General features: G+C 35.2%; 1 protein-coding gene across 1 annotated transcript in view; it reads right to left on the bottom strand.

Annotated features, from left to right (window-relative positions):
* LOC129235202 (glypican-5-like) overlaps positions 1-23,296 on the bottom strand; it is a 202,983-nt gene that overhangs the window by 104,875 nt on the left and 74,812 nt on the right. The window contains exon 3 of the mRNA XM_054868908.1: positions 6,809-7,503. Within this exon, the coding sequence (XP_054724883.1) occupies positions 6,809-7,503 (695 nt within the window). The remainder of the gene's footprint in view (positions 1-6,808; positions 7,504-23,296) is intronic.

Raw genomic sequence — 23,296 nt, 5'->3', positions numbered from 1 at the left:
GGAAAAAAATTTTGCTGCATGATGAATTTCTTCGCCACAATATTGCAACAAATTGATGATTTACACACGCTTTTTTGCCCACTCCCCCCCCCCCCCAAAAAAAAAAGTGTTCAATATTGCCATGCCACAAGATAGCAACTTGATTTTACATACTTTAGAAGAACTCTACAAACTTTTTACTCATACTATACGTATTCGTGCAGGTCATTTACAGATACAAATATGCAAATACAACGAATAAGGACACTAAATATATAGCCATGTAAATTCACTATTATCCATCAAAACTCAATTTTTAGTGTTTCCTTTCTAGGGTTGTTTGCTAAATCCAGTGCTTAGAGAAAACTGGTTGAACAATCCCTGAACTAAAAAATTAAAACTTTGCTTTTTTGTGGATAAACCCCATTACCTCTTGCATGATATGAGACAATTGTAATCATAAATTCGGTGATGGCTTGTGAAAAAGGTTTGGTGAAGTAATTTGCCTTCCAATATGAAAGCTATTCTAGCGATATGTTCAGAAAGTGAACCGTAATTAGCTGTTATGAGTAGAATAATTGCAGAAGTTGTGACTCTTTCGTCAGTCGCATTGAGAAACACTCATGTCCGAGCAATCTGTGAAATAGTCACTGGTATTGGCACTCACTAAAGAGTATCCAGACCACGAACAAAATACCTCAATTAAATCAAAGCACATGGTGGCTTCAGGTACAAAAATCTCCTAAACACTCGATTAATTTTAACCACCTGTATACCTTCGAAGGAAAAAAAACAGGAGATTTTACTAGAGGTATATAGGTGTTTCCCCATCAACATATCATCGCTACAGAATTATTAAATTATGCTTTTAAATAACATGAATAATAAATTTAAGTGAAATGGGGTTTTTTTGCAGATGTAAGCAAATTGGTAGCAGCAAGAAAAATATACTGCAAAAGGAAAACTAAATAATGAGAGAATTTGCTTAAAGTTTCAAACATTCTCCAGTCTCTACCAGAAAAGTAGATACAAAAATTTAATTTCTAAAATTCGAAAAAAAAGGAAATTAATATATAATGAAAATACAATATAAAATAAGTAGGTATAGGGTAGCACATGTTAAAATAACTTCAAACATTAAAAATAATTGAAATAATTTCGAGATGCAAAAGGATTGAAATCTGCTGCAATTTTCGGCAAAGCATGTACTTCGTTGAACGTGCAATGTGGAAAGCTTCTAAAAATTTAATTTTTACTGAATGAATTATTAATTAGAAAAATTCTTATTCCCTGACATTGGTAGACTAGAAAAGAGCGCCATCTATTGAGAAGAAAGTGAAACTTTTTGATGATTGATTGAAAAAACTGCAAAAACTAGAGAAAATCGTAAGAAACGGGAAATCGGGAGATAAAAAAAAAAACCGGAAGTCTCCCGTTAAAAAAGTAGAGTTGGCAAGTATGATGATGGTACCTGTCTATAAACTTTGAACGTACTTCGGAAAAAATAAAAATATACGTAATTTCAAAAAGAGGACGTTCTCTAACATGTACATACTAACCCGATGGTGAAAATAAAATACCATACATATATGTTACTCAGGACATATACAATCTATCAAGCCACAAACGCTTTGAACAATCAAGTTTCAAGTTCATTGAACTTGTTCAACTTCGGCAAGGTCCTTGTGAACTAGCAGTATGCAGTTGTCAAATAAGTCTAAGCTACATTTAAAAGTTAAAACAACTAAATTTTCAAAATCACGTACATGAGAAACAAACTAATTGAAAACATGTTGACACATGCTTAGTTACAAACTCGTTAAAAAATTCCTTTAAACAAAACTAAACATGACGAGAAGGAGTTAATTCCACTCTGAAAATACGGCATCCCTTTCTGAAAGAAAAGGGGTCGGTGAACTGTTCCAATCCACCAACAACATTCCCCACCGAAAATATGTCGCGGAATGTCATAAGTGCACAGTGACATTCCGACATCAGAAGAAAAATAATCAACTCTCACAAACAAAATTTCCCTCACACGCCCAGACACAAACAGCCCCGCCACTCGACAATAGTAGGCGCTGAAGAGGGGACAAAGCCCAAAATTAAATTCCACCAAACAATGGCAGTAAGAAGGGACAGAAGCACACAATGCGAAATCCTACGGAAACATACCACAGCCATTCTGTACAGATTCACAATGCTTTCTCCCCCACGTGTCCGGCGAAAGTTCCAAACTAAGTATTATTCCCTATGAGGGAGGTCAAGGCATATGGCATATTTGCACAACAACTTCCCACGTCACGCTGACACATTGCGCAGTGTGTACAATACAATTCAAATGATTCTTAAATAGCGGGGGCAACTAGCAAGAACTAGAACCAATATTAAAGTTTTGACCTTATTTTCTAAAAGTAAATCTCATGTATTCAAGAGCTATAAATTATTTATCTATGTAGTAGATATCCGTCAACATCTGCTTTGTCCGTAAATTTTTGTTTAAACAAGTCCCTATTTTGCGAACGAAACAGTTAGTCAAGTCACACATCGCGTCGTTAGGTAATCTTTGGATCCAGACTTAATCAAAATCCAAAGCTTTGTGTACCATGCGTATGTTTGACAAAAGATGCTCTTGCTATACGTGCTACAGTAAAACCTGTAAAGTTGACCACCCTTGTAAGTTGAATACCTGTCTATGTTGACCACCAATATGCACCATATTTGGCTGAGAATCATGTAACAAACGACCACCTGTCTAAGTTGACCACTAAAGTACTGCACCGCAAGTGGTCAACTTACACAGGTTTCACTGTACAAGATTATTTTTGTTCATTTGCACTTAAAAACTATTATCTTATAATTCTTGGGTTCTTTCTGTATACTTTTGGCATCTCTGTCTCCATGTTGAGCCCTTTCTATCTACATATTTTCAACATTATGTTTTTTCACGTATCAACTTTAAAAAGGAAATCGAAATTTCCTGAAACTGAAAACTCTACATTTCGATAATAAAAAGCGAGCAAAATTATTTATTATCCGATTAACAGCAATATTATTGAATTCGAAACAAGATTTTTCTCTACTATAAAATCACCTCGTCTTCTTTTCAGAACAAATCGATTCATTACTAAAATGCTTGAGGACTTCTTTTTCAGTTACCTTAGGGGTAAATTCAACGCAACGTCAAATGAGGCAGTGAGAAGTAAAAGGATGTAAGTGCCAAAATTGAAAATTTGTAGATAACCTGTACAAATGGTAGGTGAACCTCTTCTCTGTCTTGAAGTAAGAGATAATACTAGTAGCCCTGATATATGCTGCAATACAGCATGATTTAGAAAAACTTTTCAATAAAAGTCTACCTAGGAACTTATCTTTAAACGCATTTTACTCAAAACTTGAAAATGTCCACTTACATCCCTTTGCTTCTCACGGCCTCAATTGTGAAATTACTGCTATTTGTAAGTTTTAAATGGATATACCAACTAGAAACGCATCATTCAACTCTTCAAACATGCCTAAACATTGCACTGTGTTCTTTCTAACCCCCACCCCTCCCCGAATCCAAACTGCAATAAACACGGTTGAACAACTGGAACCAACCGATTCTTCTATTGTCCAACCAATCTTCAAGAGTAATTGCCTACAGAGAAGTAGGAACCTAATGCTAGAATACTACTAAAAAAGAAAAAAAAAACCTCTTTCGAATTTCCCCTGAGGGGTAAGAAAAGCATTCCAAGGGCCTGCGAGAGTTTATCAAAGAAAAAGCAAAGGGGATAAGAAGTGTTTGGGGTAGGGGGAGTTGCTTCTCCACAAGAGGATGGAGAATAGGAATGGATACGAGGCAAGGGAGGGGCAGGGGGGTGATTGAGGTGTTCCGATGGAATTCCAGTCATTCCAAGCGTACCTAAGATGGGAAACGTGCAACTGGCTAGTCATTTGACGTCCCTAAAATATGAAAGTTTGATTTTTCGCCACCTATGTGAGGCAGAAATTAGTTTTAATGGTTTTCAGTTGATAAGCAAGTTGCTTCCACAGGGCACAAATCATGTTCATCAGGAAATGCCACGAGCAGAGGAAGGACTACCGAATGGGAAAATATCTGAATCGGCAGGTGTTTTCACGGAGGACGGAATGGTTTGAGTGGGTTTTTTGTGTGTGAAATAGAAACTTAGAATGCAACAAGGTGAATATTTCTTTCTTTGAATTGAACTGATAGCATAAAATAAAAGACGTGTTCCGTGTTTTTTTTTTTTTTTTTTTTTTTAAATCATTTAACACAGAAAATGTACTAAAAAGTTTCGATTTTGTTACAGGAGCTAAAGTAATCAAGAAACATATCAAACCACTTCAGTTAAGGTATAGAAAGCGATGAATAATTCGCAGTTATTGGGACACCAGTTCGAAAATTAAAAAAAACTGCCATTGTAAACTCTTAACATAGTTCACATATTTTAGCAAATTTCATTACTTCAAAAATCGAAATATGAACTATGAACTGCACGTAATCTTTAATCGAAATTTCTATTGCAAGAGAATGTCTGCCTGTTCCGCAAGAAAAACTGCTGCATAAATTTTTATGGAATTAAACACGGCACAAAATTAGTTTGAGGAATGGTTAGCAGTCAACATTTCTTTCCCTTTCTTAGAGCCATACAAAAAAGCGTTCCTAATAGCTTATTCTTCTTTTTCATTTCTCCGGAAAAAAGTTGTTAAAAAGATTCTGAAGTGGTGCCATTAAAACATTTATAAAAATCATTTTTTATGGAAATGAAAAACCACTGCTTTAAGAACGCTTAGAGATTAAAAGAAACACATTCTAAACTAAAGGTAGCGTAAGAACAATGTTAGCTCTGAGGCTATCTGAAGCTCAAAAACTTACAGATTAACACCTACAAATGTAACAAATGCAGGTAAACGGCAGTATCTGAAGTCTGTAGAAATGAGTTTTCGAAATATTTATAGAAACGCGTTTTGGATTCAATACTAACAATAGGGAAATGTTGGAATAAGCACTTTCTTTCGCGCTTTTTTTGCGGAAACCAAATCAGCAAGCTTAAGCATTAAAGCTAACGCACAATAAATGACAAAAATGAAATATTTGCAGTTACTGTCCTATACCTGCCCGTGGCAGTATACACTTATGACATAATTATTATTTTATCCTGCAATTACAATTCCTAAATAAAATACTTAAAAAAACTAATAGGACTTTTCTGTAACTGCATTAAAAATAGGATACCAACTAGTAACTATTTTCATTACAAAGAAAAAAAACAGGCGTCAAACGCGTTCTAAAAAATAAGAAAGGAAATGAAAATTCAATGAATAAAAAAGAAATTTTGATATTGAAAAAAAAGAAAAAGTTTTATTTTTGAAGAATAAAACAAATTTTAAAGAACAGAACAGAAAGTCATAACTTGATTTTCAAAAAAGAAAGAGAGAGAGAAGAGAGAGAATTTACCAGCAAACAAAATGAGGAAATCAGTTAAGAGTACAACAAGAAATAGGGGGGAAAGTTCATGATTTTAGGGAAGATAGGATCATAAATAATATGGAAAAAAGAAATGCTGATTACATTGTCAGATGATTACACTTTTAAAACACTCTAGGGGCGGAACAGGTAATGCCGAGTTATTTCCGTTCTAGTAAGAAATTTCCTGGGCTCACCTAAAATGGCAGCAAACTATATACTAAGAGGTGAAGGTGAACTCTGAACCGTACGCCTACCAAAACGCCCACATAAAGTTCCCTCGTAAACGCCCACAATTTTCTTTTGTGATTGTTTCAACTTAGCAAGTGAAGATGACAAACTTAATAGTATACATTACCAGTCATTTCACAGGTAAAGAAATACAGTAAAGCATCGTTCATGCACCGTTCAAGGATACGAAGAGAAACTACGCTTCCACGAAAACGACGTATAATCGGAACGTTACTTCTATTTTTTGCCGCTTTTACGATTTATAATTTTGTGAAGAGTCTCAAAATGGAACCAACTTGAAAATGAATTGTAACGCCGATCTTAGAGAAAACCATACGAACGAAAATAAAGAATGAATCTGCGAATCTTAACATTTTCAAAACATGCACACCTAATGTGAGTTTTGCAAGACATGACGGTACAAATAAGAGCCTCGACAATTACACATGACAAGCACGTAATCTCTTAATGGCTTGTAGAGGGCAATAAAAAAATGCATATTTCGATTGGAGCTCAAATAAATTAATAATAAATTTCACAGATTTTTTTTTTCCTTTTAAGAATTAGTAGATTGCTATCTGGATATAAATAATTGATGTAAAAGGAACATTTGGAAAGTAATCGTTCAAAAAGAGTGTATTACTTTTGGGGATTCTACACAGGGTGCAAATATTAGCGTCTGAAGGACACCAGCAAAACTTCATTTGAATGGGTGCTCACAGAAGCTCAGCTGCAAGACTTGATTTAAATTTCACGCCAAATTATACATATTAGTCACAGAACTCGAACAAATTACGTGCGAAAATAACTCTGAAGACCATAGTGTTTCCTCACCTTTTGTTAGAAAATTAATGCCTGGGTTCCAGTATTCTAAATTCATTGACAAAAAGTCATCAAATAAGTTCTCAAAACATTGTAAAGAATCATAAGCTGTGATAATACAAGTGCCGAATAGATGAGATTGCTCTCATAACTTGAGATTATCGATTATCTACAATGTTTTGAAGTTTACAACACAACTTCAATTCAGAAAGTGTTAAATACTGGTTTGATTATCATCAGACACACTTGTTTGTTCATCATGGTAATAACATAAAAAATGTATTACAATTATCTAAAATTCTTTACCTTTTTAGATAGCTCCGGGCCATTTTCCATCGCATACATTATTGCTTCTGATATTTTAGTATCCAAAACACTAAGAACTTCTTCAATATTATATGACGCAATTAATCCAGAAGTCATTCTTTCTAATCCACTGACATAGTCACTCCAGGGTTGATCTAGTTCAGCAACGTGTGCTAGGCAACCCCTTACGACGTTCAAACAATATCCACTGCAAGGTTTCGCTTTGGCAAATCCGGCACAGTTCGAACAATACACAAGCTTCATTAAACCTGCATTGCAATCAGCCCGAAAGATCATGTGATCCGTGGCACCAATGACTTCGACGCCAACTTGCAAAGCTTCCAGCAATGTCCGGGCTACAGAGAATGACCTGGTGATGTGGAGTGACACGTGGTCGGCAATGTCACCAAAAGGTCTGATTTCTTGTCTTGTCTCTCGTAAGCACTCTTTATAATCCTCGCTGAAATCCTTAAGTTTAGGATTAATGGAATGGTGGTAAACTAAAGGAAACAGAAGATCAAAGAAGGCAGACACACGAGTTTCGAGTTCAAGGGTGTGCCCTAGAACGTAGGACGAAAGGTCCGAGTAAAGCTGCGACACAGGTCCCCTTGCCACTCCGTCCATCTTTTTGTAGACATCGGAGAAGAGGACGTTGGTGTTGTTTTGAGATACTTGGATCATTTCAAGGAAATTATCTGAAATAAAGAGGAAAAAAAATACTAAGTCAAATTGCATATAATTGAAGAAAATATAAAGCAAAACTGCTCTAAGAACTGAAAGTCTTTGACAGTTCCGTGTCTAGTAACAGTCTACGGTCAGAAACGCATCGTTTACTTTCCTTAGAGCAGGAATTAGTAAATGGAGGGAGCAAGTCCAATAATTGGCTTAGCAAAAGCTGAGGCAGACCCCCAAGTCACGTGACTCAACAGCGATGAATGGTTGATACTTTCGAAAGAATTCAGCAAAAATGAAATTTTGTCACTTTCAGCAGAAGTCACCATTCTGTGAAATTGACGAAAATTTCGTCAATTTCACAGAATGGTTAGTCGGAGCATTTTTCAAGACGCCATTTCGTCAAATACGACAAAAATTTCGTTAGATTTGAAGACGAATTTCCGAGAGTGTACGCATATATGTTTCACGCATACAGGGCAGCAGAGACAGGGGTCCCTTGCCAGTTATTTCACCGGGCCCCTCCCGCCTCCCCCCCCCCCAAAAAAAAAGAAGGAAAAGAAGAAAAGAAAGGGGGGGAGAGAAAAAATCAAAACTGCTTACTAGAAAACAATTAAATCTATTTTAACTGCTCCAACAGTAAATGCCAAAAGAGTAAATTTTACTTAATCTTTACGTTTTCTCTTAGTCAGAGCCCCCCCCCCCCTCCTAACCCTTTTCTTTCTTCCTTTCTTTTTTTTCTTTCTTTTCTTTCTTTTTTTTGCGTCAGTGCCGCCGGGCCCTCCAAGGAACGAGCCCCTAGTTTCTGACTAGGCTGACATGGCCTCTCGTCGGTCCTGTACGCATAACATTCTACACATCGCATATTTTGTCCTTCCATACAAAATATTTTCCAGAAGACTTAAGTCCAACAGAGGAAAAAAGTAAATTCAAAGTCTTTTATATTATCAAAAACTATCCACAGTGAAAACTGCAAAAATATAACGATGACAGATCGTAAGGACATTGAATTTCAGTTCATACTAATGAACATGTAAAAAGTTATTATTGAATATTAACATTACGTCCAATCTGAGCCAAAGCTTTGGATTTGTTGATTTCGTGATTTCACTTTTTAGCCGTCGCGAAAAAAAAAAAAACTAGATGTTGCAAAACTTTTTAACTTTTTTAGAGAACCGCAAAGGATCGCCGTAATTGAGAAGAAAAGATCTCCTTTTAAGAAGTTTTATTCTTAGAGATGGGCTAAGGATTTCTGTAATTGCAAAGTGAAGATTCAGAGGACCGAAAAGAATCTCTGTAACTGTTAAGAGAAGACCTAAAGAAGTTTTATTCTCAGAGAAGGTCAAAGGATTTCTGCAATTGGCAAAGTGAAGAACAACTTTAAAACTTTCTACAACAAGGAGCATTTCGGGCTATTTAAAAATGCTCAGGGCTTACGAATTTCTCCTCTGCATCAAACGAACCCAAGAGAAGCGTTAATTAACAACGGGCGTTAGCGAGAGAGCAATTTTAAAACATTACCATTTCCAAGAACAGCGATTCCACAATTGCCACGGAGGCTAATTTTCAACGGCCTGTCGGCCGAGAATGAATACCGACAAGCTTTCTTCCGTGTCAGAGCAGCTTAAGTCTAATTAATTATGCTAATTCAAGAGTAACATTATCCCAAAGGCCTCAGTCATTCTGATAATGTTAAGAAATTAGGGTAATAAAGAAGCTCAAGACTAAAGTGAGATGGGATTTCTTTTTCCAAGATTAAATGGCCCAAGAACAAGAAATGAAGAGATTTTAAACCGCATAATGAATACGAGAACGGAAATACATTGCTAGAAACCTATTGTTTGGTGCTAAAAGAGGTGGTTTTCTCCTCATACAAAATTCATAGAGAATTCCTTCATATTAATATTTTTCATTTGCACTTCGAGAAAATACAGCACAAATATATTGCAAAATATTTGAATACTATTTGCTTAAATTCGAACATTTTGAGACGAAACCCTGAAGACAATTTATTCTCCGATTTGCTCTTTTGCGATGTTGAGTTAAAGTCAATGATGTAACACAGAAATAGCATATGCCCGTAGTGCAATTGACGCTCGATCTTCCGAACCCCTACGTTACGAACACTCATGATTTTACGAACAGCTTTTGAGCCCCAAATATATTTTCATTGAAACAAAGCTATTCTATTTTACAAACACTTTTCGTGGTCTCAAGCAGCCCGTAAAATGGAGCGTCAATTGCATTCTTTATTGCACATCAAAAAAAAAAAAAAAAAAAGCATAAAAATACTGATGGATAACCATCGCGATTATAAGCAACGAAAGTGCATAATCATAACAATAGCATAAACATCGACCGTTACCATTTTTCTGGACATCATTTAGAAAGGTAAAAAAAAGCCTTCACCTCATCAGGAAAGAACCTTTTTCCTCAATTTTCCGGAACTACTTATCCCAGACGATCGATGAGAGAAGCCTTGGAAGCAGGTGGTGCCAATGACTGATAGATTTCCAATACCGAAATCCCAGACCCAATTCTCAATCAGGGAGCACCCTCTGAAAGTCGAATCTAAGAACATTCTTTTCTCGGAAGAGCTGCAATTAGACCTTCGGCATAAATGAAAGATCTCAAGAGAGAAGAAGTTCGCATTTTTGAAACATATGGACAATTTATTGTGTTCTGAACACTCATTTTTAAGACCTATTTCAACTTTAAAAGTAGTGAAACAGGATACTCCGTAACATATGGGCAGCCCTGCTTAACTGATATTTTTTAATGTAGGAGCGATAAAACACTGCCCATTGAAACTTACCCTTACAAAAATTTTTGAATCCACCCCTGAAACTTATGGAAGCGCATAAACGTAAAGTAACGTTCATTTAATATTTAAGAACAATCAATATGCCCTTCAATTCAAATAAATGTGATTGAAATAAATACAGGTCTTAATTATTTATTTTAAAAAAAAAACTTTCAGATATTAACTTTTTTTTTTCAGGAACATGCTTTAAAGTTTAAACAAAACGCTTTTCAAAATGTTCAAGGTAAGACATAATACCGATGAAATGTATGTACAATTGACTGTCTTTTTTAAAGCATCACTTGAACCCAATGTTTCCGAAAACACAGAACTGTTAAAGCACTATATTTTCTTTAATTCAGACAGAAAAAAAAGGGAGAAAGAAAAGAAAATGGAAAAGGAAAAAAAAAAAAAGATTGAAATAAATACAAGACTTAATTACTGATAAAAACTTTTAGAAATAATTCGTGTTTTTTTTTTTTTTTTGCTGTGTTTCTTTTCAATAAAACGCTTCCAAAATCTTTAAGTTAAAAGACACCAGATCAATGAAATGTATGTGCACCTGACTTTTTAAAGCATCACTTGAACCCATTGTTTCCAAAAACAAAAAGAACTTTTAGAGCTCTTGGCATTCGCCCACAAAACTTTTCTCCCTGTTCTGCCTTCTTTCTTTCTTTGACGCTAACTCATGCCTCAAAATGGGGCAAGACCAGGAACAAGGCTTCTTCACTACCTCAGCTATTAATTTCGTCCTATAGCTACCGACAAGTCACGTCTTCGAGCGAGACTGATTTATATTAGACATCTCTTTTCGTTAAAAGACGCGATAAAAAAAGGTATCTTTCTTTTCTAGAACAAAGGCACACTATGGCCAAGGTGTAAAGGGAAACTTTTGACTGAAGTAAACAAATAATAAAACTTTTGGATGAAAAAAAATAATAAAACTCAATTAGATTGAGCTCTTTTAACCAACACAATCGTCTGCACGTACAAAACTTTAAAATATAGCTCATTAGAGAAATTTTAATTAGCTGACTGGGATACGGAATCCTGCAACCATTTATATTTTATCAGTTGCAATCAAACGCCAAAAATAACCGACTCTGTTGTTACAATGAAAGGCAGTAACTTCTAGCTCCTATCTACATTAGATGTTTTCAGGTGAACTACAAAAACAACAGATGAGTAGTATACGTACGTTTAAGAAATGAGATTTAACTTTCAGTATTGAATTACATTCTTAAGTATAAAAGAGAAAAAAAATACTGGAAAGAACTGCAGACGATTTTGGTAGAATTAGTGACTGCAACATTATGAACTCCTGGAGAAAAAACTGCAAGGAAAAAAAAAAGGTTTAGACTAATTACCTGAGCATAATGCAATATTAGGCACACCCCGCAAATTTCCCGCTTGTAACTGAAGCAGAGGTGCCTACCGGGGGGGGGGGGGTGTCATGGCGCAGACTGCGCCATTGAAATTTTTAGGGCAGGTTGTTTTGAGGGGTTTAATTAGACTAATTGTTAATTAGTGTTAATTAGACTAATTTTCTCGTTGGGGGAGCTCTTGCTTTTGGGAGGGGGCTCCGCGATTTTGAGGGGGTGCGCCCTTGTCCTTAGGGGGGCACCCCTGACTGAAGGTATATGACAAATTTTGAACATACAGTGAAATCACATTACAACGAATACCAATTCAACGAAATTTCCTTTTTCAATGAAATAAAATTTTAGTCCAGATTTAATTTCTACTACATTGCTTGAATAATGATGAAATTCCGTTTACAACGAACAATCCTTGCGGAAGTTTGAGATCCCTTGAAGTTTGTTGTAACGGGATTTCCCTGTAGACAGCCCCGTATAGTTTAAGTAGATTCCCCGTAAGTTTAAGAGAGATCAGAGGTAACGTTTCATTTTTGAATAACATTTTTACGTATCAAAGAAAAATAAAAAAAATATCGGAAAGAACTGCAGACGATATTGGTAAAATTACTGACTCTGCACTCCCCAAGCAAAACAAATCAAGAACCAGTTGAATAACTCCGATCACATCGATAACCAAATCACAAATCCATAACAACATTCCGAACACAAATAAAACTGAACCTCAAATGATTTCGAAAAGCAATCAACCACCGGGATTTTCCTTTAATCTCAGTGATCAATCACTATCATCAGAGATCTGTTCTTGCCCAACGGAGCTTACGCGCCCAGCCAAAATATCAGAACAGATTTATTCTCCGGACATAACTAACCCCTTTTCTATTCCGAGAAAATATAGGAATTTCCCAACTGATCGATATCTCCCAGCTCATTTCTTCAGGCCCTCCTCCCACCAAACCGTTCCGCAATTACAAATAACGTGTGGCGGTTCGATTGGCCGCTGTCTGCCAATGATTTGATATCCACCCCCATCCCTTTTGTTCCATTGATTTGACCTACTGGACTGGAGTGGACCTTCGTCGAACATGGTGAAAACAAATTCAAGGGTCAGCTGGCATGCGTGACTGGAGTTCCGATATGCGGACCATAAATCTCGATGCTTCCAACAGAAAGCTTTTATTTAGTAGTGTCTTCTATTTATATCTGGTTGATGAAACGTTAGTTTAGAATTATTTCGAACACGAGTTTGAGCCATGTTTTACCCACCATCTGCCAATTACAAATAATTTACGACCTCATTTTTTGACACATTAAAAATTAAGTATGTGTCCATGGAACGTCAGTAACATTTAGCGTGCTAAAAAATACTAAAAAAAAAGAACGGTTTCAGAAAAATGGCAAGACACAGAAAATGGCTTTTTTCACATTTTAATTTGTAAATGTAAGCATAATTGCACAGCGTACGTAAATATAAAGCAGTATTATTCACACGTACAGTTTACTTCATTTCTACCCCCCCTCCCCCCTTCTACGAGCTGGCCCTACTCCCTACTTCTCTATCTCTTTCTCGTCATTCTCATTCGTATCTTTTATGTCAGATGTGGAAGTCTGATACAATTGAAATACAGAATTAATTCAGCATACCTAAAATGAATATGCTTAGTCTTACTTGTGTTTTTCACATCAACAAATGGCTATTGATTCAGTGTTTGTATTATCGAAATAACTTTTTTGTTTATGTTTGATTTCGATATGAATCTGTACATTAGAATTGAGCTTTGTTTCTAAAATAACGGCTGTTCTCACTAGTTCTAACATGTTATAAAAACTCCTTTAAGTTTTAAAACTACTAGTTTTGATTAATCGATTAGTTAAATTTATTTTCACATACACGTAACCTCTTTCAAGCGACCGTCTCTCGTTTTATCAAAAACACTAACAGCAAGGCACCTACTTGAAGATAGAAGCAATTGATTTAGAAGTAATATTGAGAAGAAAAAAAATAGAAAATTTTGTGGCCGGAAGAAAATGGTTGTTTCGAGAGGGAGCTTGTCAGAGCTTACGTATAGAGGAATGGAAGAACAAGTTGAGAAGGAAGAAAGATTTCATTCATTCAAATCTTGGTTCTTAGGAATGGGTTCCTGGTTCTTGGGTACGGAGCAGAGGATAACAAATAATATAGCAGCTTCAGTAAAACAAGCACCAAGAAATAAGGGGAGGGGGGGGGGACAAAATTCAGGGAAAAGTATTACTGATATTTGTAAAAAAAAAAAAAATCTTAATGATCTTCAACACTTCATACTCATTTTTTTTAAAAAAATTGTCCTCTGCAATGCTTCACATTTCTTTTCTGTAAATTTATTTATCGTTTGCACTATTTATTTGCTTTCGGAATGGCAATTCCAAACGAAAACTTAGCCTGCTTTTATGGAATGTGGAGAACATGATTTTATAGTTTTTAATTGCAACATCAAAAAGGTTTTTTTTAATGAAAATTGAAGACTTGAATTTTATTTAAAAAATAAAATGAAAATTTTATTTTAAAATTATAAATTTCCTATTTCTTAGAACACAGGATAGCAGAAACAAAACGCAACGGAGTTGTGATCAACAGAGATACTTTCATACGCTTCATTTGAGAACTCCAAGAACACAGTTCATAAAAATAAAACCAATAGATGGATGCTTTTCGAAAAAAGTCTTCTGCATGCGGCAGGAAACACGGCAGCTGCTCCTCCCTCCTCTGATAGTTAATCAAGGAGCGAATCCACAACCTCACGCTAAGCTTCTGTTTGGTATATGACGGATAAAAATGCGTAATGGAAAAAATCGCTTCAAGATTAATGTGCGAGCCTCGATGGCCTATCCTCACTGCCACGTTCCGGAAAAATTTATCCAGATTAAACCGCTCCGGCTTTCCAGAGATTAATGATTAGTCCCCGAGATTCCATTTTTAAGAGAATAACGTCTTTATCTAAGGGTTTTTTCCGTTAGGAAACGGAAAATCGGGAATGAATTTGAGTTCGTAGAGGGGGACAAGGGAAAAAAAAAGGTTTCTCCCGGAGGCTGACCTGAAAATTTATGGTAGGAGATAGGACAGGGCATGAGATTCTTCCACTTCTGGAAGTTTTTGAATTATGGATCTTTTTTGAGTGGAGACAGCAATAAAGAGGTAGGAGTGATGAAAAGTCACAGGTTTAATTTAACGAGCTGTGGCAGTGCACGTAGGGGTCGGAATAAATTGTTCTTCGCTTGGACATTTATAAATTTCTTATAAATAAATAACAGCAAACGTTATTACTGTTGTTCTTTCGCGGTTTTCCAAGAGTCTGTCCATGCGGAAGATCCGTAAAATTCACTTTCTTGCGTGAAGTTACACAAAATAAGAAACGTAAAACCATAAATATTACTAATAAGACGACAGCTTAACCATTGACCATAAGCATGCAAAAGCAAATTAATCATACCACTTCGTACGTAAAAAATAAGCAATTTTGCGCTTTTGAAAAATTGCATTGAACTTATTCAATATATCTTAACTACCACAAATTAATTCTGACCTTTCAAGTCTCTGAGGAAAAACCTTGGCAGTCGTGCTAACTTGAAATAAAACTATTTTAGTAGCGACGTAGAGAGTAAAGTAATTTTCTATAATTTTTTTGGTCCCCCCCCCCCCGTGCACTTGTCAGTTGGTAGTGTAAAGATTTTTTTTTTCGTAAGTAACGTAAACTTTGAACTTAAAAGTAAAATTTAGATTCAAATTTAGAATTTTTAACAGATCATAATGAATTACATTGGAATACCAGTGCATGTTTCTCAGTACACAAACAAATCAATGAAAGAAAAAACAAGAGGATAGGGGATGGAGGGGGGGGGGCGTGCTGAATTTTTTCATAAGAACCCCCCACTCCTTCTTTTTAAATCGTCTACTGTAACAAATATCAATAGAATATATGGATGAAACCACATTTGATTGACCATATAAATGTTTCAAAATATGTGTTTGGTTAAACTTCTCCGAAACACAAGTCTGGTTACGGTCCTGACTTAATTATATTTGGACAAGCTTTATTTGCATTTAAAATAATAATAACAATGATTTGAGTTATCCGCGAAATGTCTTCCAAAACAAAAGTGCAAAACGACTAAAAATAAACAGAGCGGTGATACTGAACGAGCTAAGTGAAGGGAACGTCAACAAAGCGAAGATCGATCAAATATAATTGCAAAATAATTGCAAGAAAAACTAGAAAGAAAAAAAAAATTGGTGGGATCGGAACCCACATGTCGCACCTAAATGATCGTAACCTGTTATTTTTTCTCTGATTATCGATTGAATAAGCATCACCCATTTCCGATAAATGAAATTCTAATGAACACAAAATTATAGGAATTGTCCCCTTTTAAGTTCTAATCACTACCGATAAGCTTTAAATGCAATTCTTTTGGCAACTGTAGTCGGTTATTTATCTGGCGTACTCGAGGTTGGAATTATAATGTTTTAACACCTTCTCTCTATTTCTCAATAACCAAAAGTGCAACATTTACAAAAATAAAATTATCTTCTTCTCTTTAAAATATCAAGTCGAAGCTACATTCGCAAATCTTTAATTCAAAACAGATGAACAGGACAAGCAATCGAATGCGCCACCTTCTAAAAAGTGTCATTCATCTGTTTCTCCCCAATTGTGAACTCCGCAACTTTATTACATCAAAATCGTACATTAGACGGGGAGCACAAGGGAAAAGTGGGGAAATTTCAATCCCCACTTCTGCAACTTAAAAGTGGTCATAAAAACTCGTCAGTTTCTCCGTGTCTCTTTTACACAGCCGCCCGCACGACGAATGTTGAGACCATCTGTCTAATTGAAAGTGTTCGGAGATAAAAGAAGTTGGGATTGAAAAAATAAAAAAAGGGGGGGGGGGGAGAGATAACGAAACAAAAAGAAAGTGGTACCGCCTGTGATACGGGGAAACAGACGGTCACGTGAGTCAGCATCAGAACACAAATCACTGGAAGTAGAAGAGAAAAATGAATGTCGAACAAACAAAACGCTAGCTGCTGTTTTGCATATAATGAGAAATTCTGTTACACATCCGTTTCAACGATATGATAATTAAACTACATATCCACCTTAACAAACAAATAAATAAATCTTTTTTTCTCACCTTTAATGTTAAATAAAAGCATGGAGTTTTCAGATATGGAACGGAATTCAGATTATTTACTCATTAAAATAAGTCCAGAGGACTGAAGGATTCCGGTCCTTCTTTCCCAAGAAATTGAGCCCTGTCCCCAGGGGCATGCACAGAAATTTTGGGGCCCATTACACATGACTTTTACCGGGCCCCCCTCCATATTGTTTACCCCTGCGTCTAAAGGTGCGCATTTGGGGAGACAAGTGGGGGCTCAAGCTCCCCCATTAAAATTAGAACTTCCTTGCATTTAGTACTTTTTCTTTGTAAAAATGTAAAAACATTTCTCCAGCAATTAATGAATATGTTATTAAAAAGGTCAAATTTTAATAACTCTAATCTGTAGTGAAATCGGTTTCTATGGAGAAAATATCTGAGCCCCCCCCCCCCCCTTAAAATTTTGCATATGGGCGCCCTTGCCTGCGTCAGTACATACATTTCCCCCTCATTTTAAAAACCTCGGATCCGGGCCAACTGGTGTCGCTTCTCCCTTCTTGTGCACATTCTTGCCCCCCCCCCCACCCAAAGTGAAGTTAATCTATTTAGCTAGAAAATTTTTCACCCAGCTCGAAGCCCTAAACCAGGCTCGCAGTCGTCAACTCGGTATACTACAACAAATCCCGTTACTACGAATACAATACAACGAACAGTCCGCTTCAACGAAACAAATTTTCAGTCCCGATCTAATTTCCATTACACCAGGGTGCAAGTGAACTCAATTACAATTTTCTTCAAACAGTAAAATTTTCGGAAGCTCAACCCCCCCCCCTCCTCCTCTTCCAGCAAAAACTCTTTAAAAATGCATACAAAAAATCATTGAATAAAACCATTTTCAAAGTTTTTCTCTTTTTGTTTAAATATAATTTCAGTTTTAAAATGTTGCCAGGTCAAAATTTTCGGAAACCGCAACCCAAAATTTTCAGCTTGTCGGTTCGGAAAGTTTCAAATCACAAACATCTCTGCATTACACTGCTTGAATTTCATTTCTATGAACTTTTCAACGAACAAACTTTGCTGTTCCTTAAAAGTTCGTTGTAACAGGATTTCCCTGTATTCCAATATTTTTCATTGGCTTCCCAGACTGGAAAATTTACTACAACTTTTAACGATAACTTATTTCCAACGATACAGAAAAGCACAGATTTTTCACTTTGCGATAGTAAAAAAAAAAGTCTTTCTCGAACTTTAGCACCTAAAAAAAGTCGTAAAAATATTTAAAACTTCCACCTTGTTTGAGCAATTGACACAAAAACTGCGAACAAAGGTCATATCAGTGGGAGTAAAACCTTGCGAACATTTTCCCAGTTTCTACGGTTATGAGTGCACACTATTTGCTTTGAGTGATAATACAAATGTCGTAACAAAAATTCTTAACATACGGAGCTCCCAAAAAGTCAACAACATTGCCAGCATACGAGTAGTTGCAGTTATAGATAACGGTTTCCAGAGGCACATCCAAATGTTTACAACACCCTTAAAAGACTGGATTGCATTCTTTTTCAAGCAGAATGTTACGATAATATTTCTTTATGAACGGAATAGAGAAATTTTATTCTTATGTGCCTTTTAAAGATCAAGTCTTTTTAAACCAAATTCCTTCGATTTTCAATTGAGAAGGTTTGGAAGCTTAGGCTTGACTTGTCACTCATAATTTGGTTACAACAAAATAATAACATACTTCTTTTCAGTTGTTATCTATAATTATGACTACAAATGGACATCACTAAAAAGAAAATAAGAAAAGAATACTTATTACTAAAGAAATGAAATCCGAATCCACACTGTGTCGAACGTTGCAGAAAAGATTATGATGATAAAAATGTAGTACTTATTTTTTAGATTTTCATTCGTTAAAACTTCTGCAGCGAAAGTGAAAGAATACTAATGCATTACAAGAATGATCAAGCAACAAAAAATTCTTTATTTTCTTATTTTATTAGTATTACGATTCCAATACAAAATGAAGAATAACAATAAATCGAGTTTAGTGATTTCTTAGAACTGAAATGTATTTACAATCCATTGTCATTGGAGCGATTCAATAATTTACCAATTCAGGGTTGCCACTCAATTTTGGAAAAAAAATTCCCTGTGTTTTCCCTGTATGAAAATAAAACATTACAAACGAGCGAGCACTGATTATTTGGTAAAGAACATTAATATCTTGATAATTTCACCACAGGGTAAAAAAACGAAACACAAATTTCTAAATAAATAAGGGCAAATAAATACGAATTCATAATAACTGAAATAATAGCATGGTGGTTGAATATATTCAACTTTTTATTCAAAAAAAAAAAAAAAAAAACTTCTCTTAGCCATGGACCTAAAAGTGTATAAGTGACCCAGAACAATGATTATTGACGACTAATTTCATATACTCTAAATTATCATGAAATTCAGGATTCTATTTTTATGATAAACATTTTAATATTTACTTTAAAAAAAACTTAAGCAAAATTACCATTTTTTATTTTACTTTATTTCTGAACTTTATTAATATTCTCATTATAATTATTACTATTTATTTTATTTTTGGTAGTTTATAGATTTGGGAATTGATTTTTGTAACTTTAATTTAAGAAAGAAAAAAAATTCCCTGTATTTTAAAGGTTTTTGAGGAAATTTTCGAAATTCCCTGGATTTTCCCTGTTTTTTTGTTGATTTTTGAATTTCCTGTGTTTTCCCTGTTTCTTCAGGTTTCCCTGTGGCGTGGCAACACTGCAATTGTAATTTTTAAATTAGAATACAATGAAAAATTTTAATCAATAAATAACCGATAATTTAGAGTTTTGCAAGAGCAGTAAATGCAAAGGTTTCCCAAAGTTTCTCCTTGTTAGCTGTAACACTTTTAAGCAAACAGCAAATATCTCCACGCACACACCACATACAGATATCCAAAGAAACGTCACCTAAGACCGAAACCTTATCAGAATAATAACTAAGGTAGATGCTCTGTAAAAATGCCACAACAGAACAATTAAAAGATTTCTTAATATTTAAGAAAGTTAACAACACGTATCCCAACCTATTAAACCTTATTAATCAATCGATATTTTATCAGCAAAATTCATTATAAAGAGATAAGTTGTGCTTAAATGCACATGCAGGAGATATGTTTTGATGTTAAGAGAGAAGCTGAAGGTTAATAATGCTTAATAACAGTCATTTCTGACATCATAAGACAAATAAACGGGTATGTATACCCATATCCTGTCGAACTCGTCTTCAAATTTAAGTTCGAAAATAAAAATTGAAACTAGTTAACGACTGGCGAAGTTAATATCAGATTCTCATAAGCTTAGTACAAAAAGTGTAAGGGTAGATTGCGTATAAGGTAACCCTAAAGCAGATGGAAGATAAGTCACGTGTTCACAGGCAAAAAAAAAAAAAAAAGACTAAAAATATATATCTTCTTAAAAGACAAAGAGAAAGTGGTACATATCATTAATAAATGATATGAAATATATTATCTTTTAATGATTCTTTTCATTACCATTTTTTCAAGGACGAGAGGTGTAAAAGCAAATCTAAGCAATGTAAAGGAAATATAATGATGATAATACATAGAGAATGATTCGAATTAAAACAAAAAGAACAAACTCGAATTATGTCGTGAATAATGTAAAACTTGTTATGCGTCGTAGCGTCATAATCTTAACTATTTAGCATATCAAACGAAACTTTTGATGTGTAAGTAGCTAGAAAATTCTATTGAAAAATGTACGACGGAGAAATTTAAGTATTCTTTTGAATGAAACTGAAAGACTTTTATACGAGGGAGGGGGGGGGGTACGAAAAAATGTAATATATTTTAAAAATCGAGAATTTATTCATGCTCCAGTTGATATCTCATCGAACGTAACTTCCTACCTTTCAAATAACACCCCCTCCTCCCAGTAATTGAACGATGGTTTTATATATATATATATATATAAATTATAAATAAGTTTTGAAAGCTTTTTTTTTCTCAGAAACTACCAAATACTTCAGTTTTTACCGACACTACAAGGACGGATACAAGGGAGGGGCGATGAGGGCAATCGCCCCTCCCTTATTAAGGAAGTCTCCACTGGTAAATTTTCAAAAATGAAGTTCAAAAAACGCAAATTTAGACGAGCTTCATTCATGGTTGTTAAGGGAGGTTTGGGTTAATGACCTTTATCTTGGAATTGTTTCGGAATTAAAGTTTAAAACCTTTAGGATCATTATTTTTAAATCAGTATACACAGTAAAAAGTAAGTAATAAAAATCAATCTCTCCTACCTTGAAAAATTCCTGAATCCGTCCTTGCGATACTATGAATTTTTAAAAATAAAATTACACTTAAGTGTCCATTCACTGATCGTGGTCTGTCTACCCTACACAGAAATCGTGATGAATAATACAGCGCAATTGACAACAACAAACACTATTTAGAACTTATTACCAGCAATTCGAAACATAAACTTCAAAACCTTCGAAGAGCACATAAAAAATGCTCCAATACAATCAATTTTAAAGGAATCCAACCACCGGCGGCGATTTCCCAAGCATCCGCACGACCCCCCACCCATCACACCTGGAGTGTTCACGACCAGGGGGCGCCAGAAGCCGATAATAACCCGGTAGCCGGTAAGAATGTGCGAATGGGCCGGTGACCGTATTCCAAGCATCGGGAATACGGTGGCCACCTTAATTGAACACCCAAGGTTGAAACAATCATCATTTTTGCCCTCCCCACTCATGCGCTTTTTCTTATTTTTTATTATTATGTATCCGGCTTTGTTTCCGCCTCTTCCACCCGGTGTGCGACATTTTTCGCATTCTCCAGACGTTAGCAGGAAGGGGCCACGAACGTCCTTTCCCCACTTTTTTTTTTTCACTGTAAATAGATCTTGCGAACGACACTCTGATGCGTGAGCGAGAAGCAAACATATAGTTCGACTACTGTTGAATGTGAATATGGGAGTTTAGTATTTCGGCTTTCTTTCGTATAAAAGAGCAGTGGCGCAGCCAGCAGGAAGTTTAAGGGGTCAACCCCCCCCCCCCCCCCCCCCCCCCCCGCACCCAACCTTTAGTTTTTTAACACACATATTACCAATCTTGTAGATATAAGTGAGGTTATGGCATGGCCAAAAACCCCACCTAGAACGTAATTCCTAGCTCCGCTACTGAATTAGAGTAGGTTTCAAAATTTTGTTACGCATCAGGTAAGAATTAAAAAGTCTCCAAAACATCTTTAGTACTCAGGTAATTAAAAAAAACTATTGTTTAAAATAACTTTTTTTGAGGGTTATAACCACCGAGGTACCAACATTTAGGGGGGAGAGGGGCGAATAATTATTCTGCCACATTGTCGAGATAACAAATCCTTTTATCAAAACCATATGAACTTTATATTTCTTTTACAAAAGTTCTGATTTACAACGGTTTTTTTTCCGAAAAATTAATAACACTTTGCAGTTTGTGTAACATATTTGCATTTAGTACGTCCCCTCTCTCTGTTTTAAATTTTTTTAAGCTTAAATCGTTTTATGATATTTTCACCAAATATGTTCATCATCGTGACGTCGGCTTAATATAATCCAAAAATGATGTTTCAAAATGTTTTTATTATACATGCATTGGGTGGGCAGGACAAACTTTTTAATCGATGACAAAAACAAATATGAATAATAGCATATACGTAGTTAATTGTTAACAAAGTCAACAAATTAATTTCAACGCTGAAGTAACAAAAACATACATTTGTTGATTTTGGGTTTTTTCGGTTTGCTTTAATTCTATTCGTCAATTGAAAAGCGTTTTCACAAGCTTTTTGCACCATGTATTTAGTAAATAGAGCGTTTTTGCTTACAATAATGAAATTAATAATCTTTCGAAAAACGAAAATAAACCAAAAGTCACACATTTTTTATAATGAGCTCAAGTTCGGCGTTAGGGAAAAGAAAGCGCAAAAAAAAAAAAAAAAAAAAATCTCAGCTCACTGAGTTTTATAAGATAATCGAATATAAACCCTTTTCACTTATCCGTTTAGAACCATGTTGCGAAAAAAGTAACTAAGTTTCGAAAATGAATCATGCATTAAAAGAGCAATTCCCGGGCGAGATTCCCCAAGGGCTTCAAAGTAAATGCGAGTTCAGGAGAAAAATGCGGAATCCGGTTATTAAAAGCAAGCAACGAGATGGAATATAATTAAGAATACTAATATATTTTACCTTTTTTTCAATCACTATTCCACCCCTTCAAATCCGCATTTTCTTTTTTTTTTTTTTTTTTAAATTTCACACTACATGTAAGATGTCAAAATTAAAGGATTGAAAGATTTTAAACAATGGCTACAACGGAGAAATTGTTCAGATAACATCAACAAAATATACCGAAAGGAAAGTAAAGTAAAGTTTTAAAAGATCTTCAGAAAAACGATTTTTTTTTTAATTTTATTTGTTACTTTATTCA

Source organism: Uloborus diversus, chromosome 2 (genome assembly GCF_026930045.1).
Source record: "Uloborus diversus isolate 005 chromosome 2, Udiv.v.3.1, whole genome shotgun sequence".
Lineage (NCBI taxonomy): Eukaryota > Metazoa > Arthropoda > Arachnida > Araneae > Uloboridae > Uloborus > Uloborus diversus.
This window is presented reverse-complemented; position numbering and strand designations above follow the sequence as displayed.